Here is a 2,035-nt window from a genome sequence, read left to right as displayed (position 1 = left end):
ATATATATTGTAAACTAGTTTAAGTTCCGTGTACAACACGAGTTGTTTTTGAAATTACAATATTTAATAAATAATCGGTATAAAAAAATAATAAACCCATAAACACTATTAATACGGTTGTTGTGCAATAATTTTTAAAACAATTTTAAAGTAAAAGATTTTATAAATATAAAATGTTTGGAAAAAAGTAGAAACTAAATATTAAATTAACAAATTTGAAGCATAATTTTAAGAATGATAATAATTATTTTACTATTATAAATTTGTTAAAAATGGTGAGGTTTAATGTAAGAGTGGCAAGTGACAAAACTTGTAATTTTTTATTAGAGAGGATAGATGTTCTAATATATATATATATATATATATATATATATATATATTTTTGATCTTAACACTTCATCATTGAACCAAAAACAGTAAAATTGTCAATTAGGCAATTACTTAAGTGAGATGTCCAATAAAAATACAAGATAATCATATTTAATTATTTATAAAATTTACATGTTAACAAGATTTGACATTTGTGACTCGTCATCTACAGTCTAACATCAGTACTCTCAAACCAAATTTGTTTGAATACCTTGATGATCAAGTCATGATACTCATCTGAATTCAACGCAAGATAACATGCAAGAAGATCTTCCAAATCCTTTGAGCTCTTAATATTATTCTCCATTATCATCTCAACCATTGACTCCTTAAAATCCCTACCCGGATCCATTGATGTTTTCACAACCGCCAAACTTTCCGATAAGCTCCGCCGGCTCCCGCTTCTCCTCCGCCCGCCGCTTAACCCGTTAACCCGAACCCGGTTCCCTAACCTTGGCGAGTAACCGTTCGGTTTCGATTTTTTAACCGGGCTTCCGGTATTACCCTCCTTCACTACCCGAACCGATAAACTCCGACTCGCTCCGTCTATAACCCATTTACCCGAACCGAATTCGTTTTCCTTCGCGGGTTTTTTTATTATCCGCGGGAGGTCAACTTTCCTGTAAACGACGAAGTCTTCTGACGAGTTACTTTTGCACGTACAAGTACTGGATGGTACTGGCGACGTGCTTTCGTCGTCAGGAAAGTTGACCTCCTGCGACTTTAGTTTCTGGCAGCCGCATTCGGCTGCCAGAGATTTCAGTTGTCGGCGATTTGGGGAAGTTGGTTTTTTTTTGTTGGTGGATTTTCTTGGGGGGTTGGGAATACGGGTAGGGTCAGGTACGGGGTCGGTTAGTTCTCTAGTGAAGTAATATGATTTTCTTTGGTCAATTGAAGGTTGGGATAACTGAAACGACGAGGACGAGGAGGAGGTTGTGAGGGGTTGGGTTTTGGTAATTTTTTTATTGGAAGAGTGAAACCAAGAGAATTTGAACTTGTAATTGCCCATTATTATCATGAATCAATGTATGTTGTTGGAATAAAGGAAAGGAACGGAAATGGAGTGTAGAGAGGAAGTTATGATAAATAGAAAGGAGGAAGACATGTGGGGACGTGGAGGGTAAAAAAGTCACACAAAGAAACAAAAAGAGGTGGGCCCCACAGGTGGGTGCTAATAAAGATGCTTTAACGCTAAATCGTTAACAGTGATTGGTGAGACGGAAAAGTTTAACGGAACACGTAAACGGGTGAAAGGTTGGGTACGAATTGCCAATTGGTCTAAGGGTAACTTTAACCGGATACTTTGTTCCGGGTTAATTCTGGGTGTTTTCCTGGTTTTAAGTATTTTTCTGTGTCAGAAATCTGGGTTATCATATTTTGTTTTTTAGACAGAATGATGAGTTATTTGTTAAGTTGATCTCGAAAAAGGAATTTTAGTTTCTAGGAGTTAGGAGGATTACTAGCCTGAATATTTAGTTTAAGGGTTATTACAATGAATCTCAACTACTTATTTAGTTACTTAGAAAACCCGTTACAAATTGCCCATATTTAGATTGACTATTTATGGTAGGACGGTTGAACCTTCGAATCAGTTTGACAATAAGATTAAAATTGCTAACTAAGATGTGAATCATTAGTAATTTGTTCAACTTAAAAAAAAAATAAA

The 2,035-nt window shown here is 35.5% G+C and overlaps 1 protein-coding gene across 1 annotated transcript; it reads right to left on the bottom strand.

The window, feature by feature from the left end:
• Nucleotides 1-433: 433 nt before the first annotated feature.
• On the bottom strand, nucleotides 434-1,507 carry LOC143531352 (transcription repressor OFP2-like). Its single transcript, XM_077026666.1, has one exon. It carries the CDS (start codon nucleotides 1,385-1,387, stop codon nucleotides 536-538), a length of 852 nt encoding a protein of 283 aa, XP_076882781.1. The 5' UTR covers nucleotides 1,388-1,507; the 3' UTR covers nucleotides 434-535.
• Nucleotides 1,508-2,035: the final 528 nt, after the last annotated feature.

This window comes from Bidens hawaiensis, unplaced genomic scaffold, assembly GCF_021521415.1.
Source record: "Bidens hawaiensis isolate Kalapana, Puna unplaced genomic scaffold, B.hawaiensis_p1.1 tig00009159_1, whole genome shotgun sequence".
Lineage (NCBI taxonomy): Eukaryota > Viridiplantae > Streptophyta > Magnoliopsida > Asterales > Asteraceae > Bidens > Bidens hawaiensis.
The sequence above is the reverse complement of the archived record's forward strand: the minus strand, read 5'-3'. Positions and strand labels throughout refer to the sequence as shown.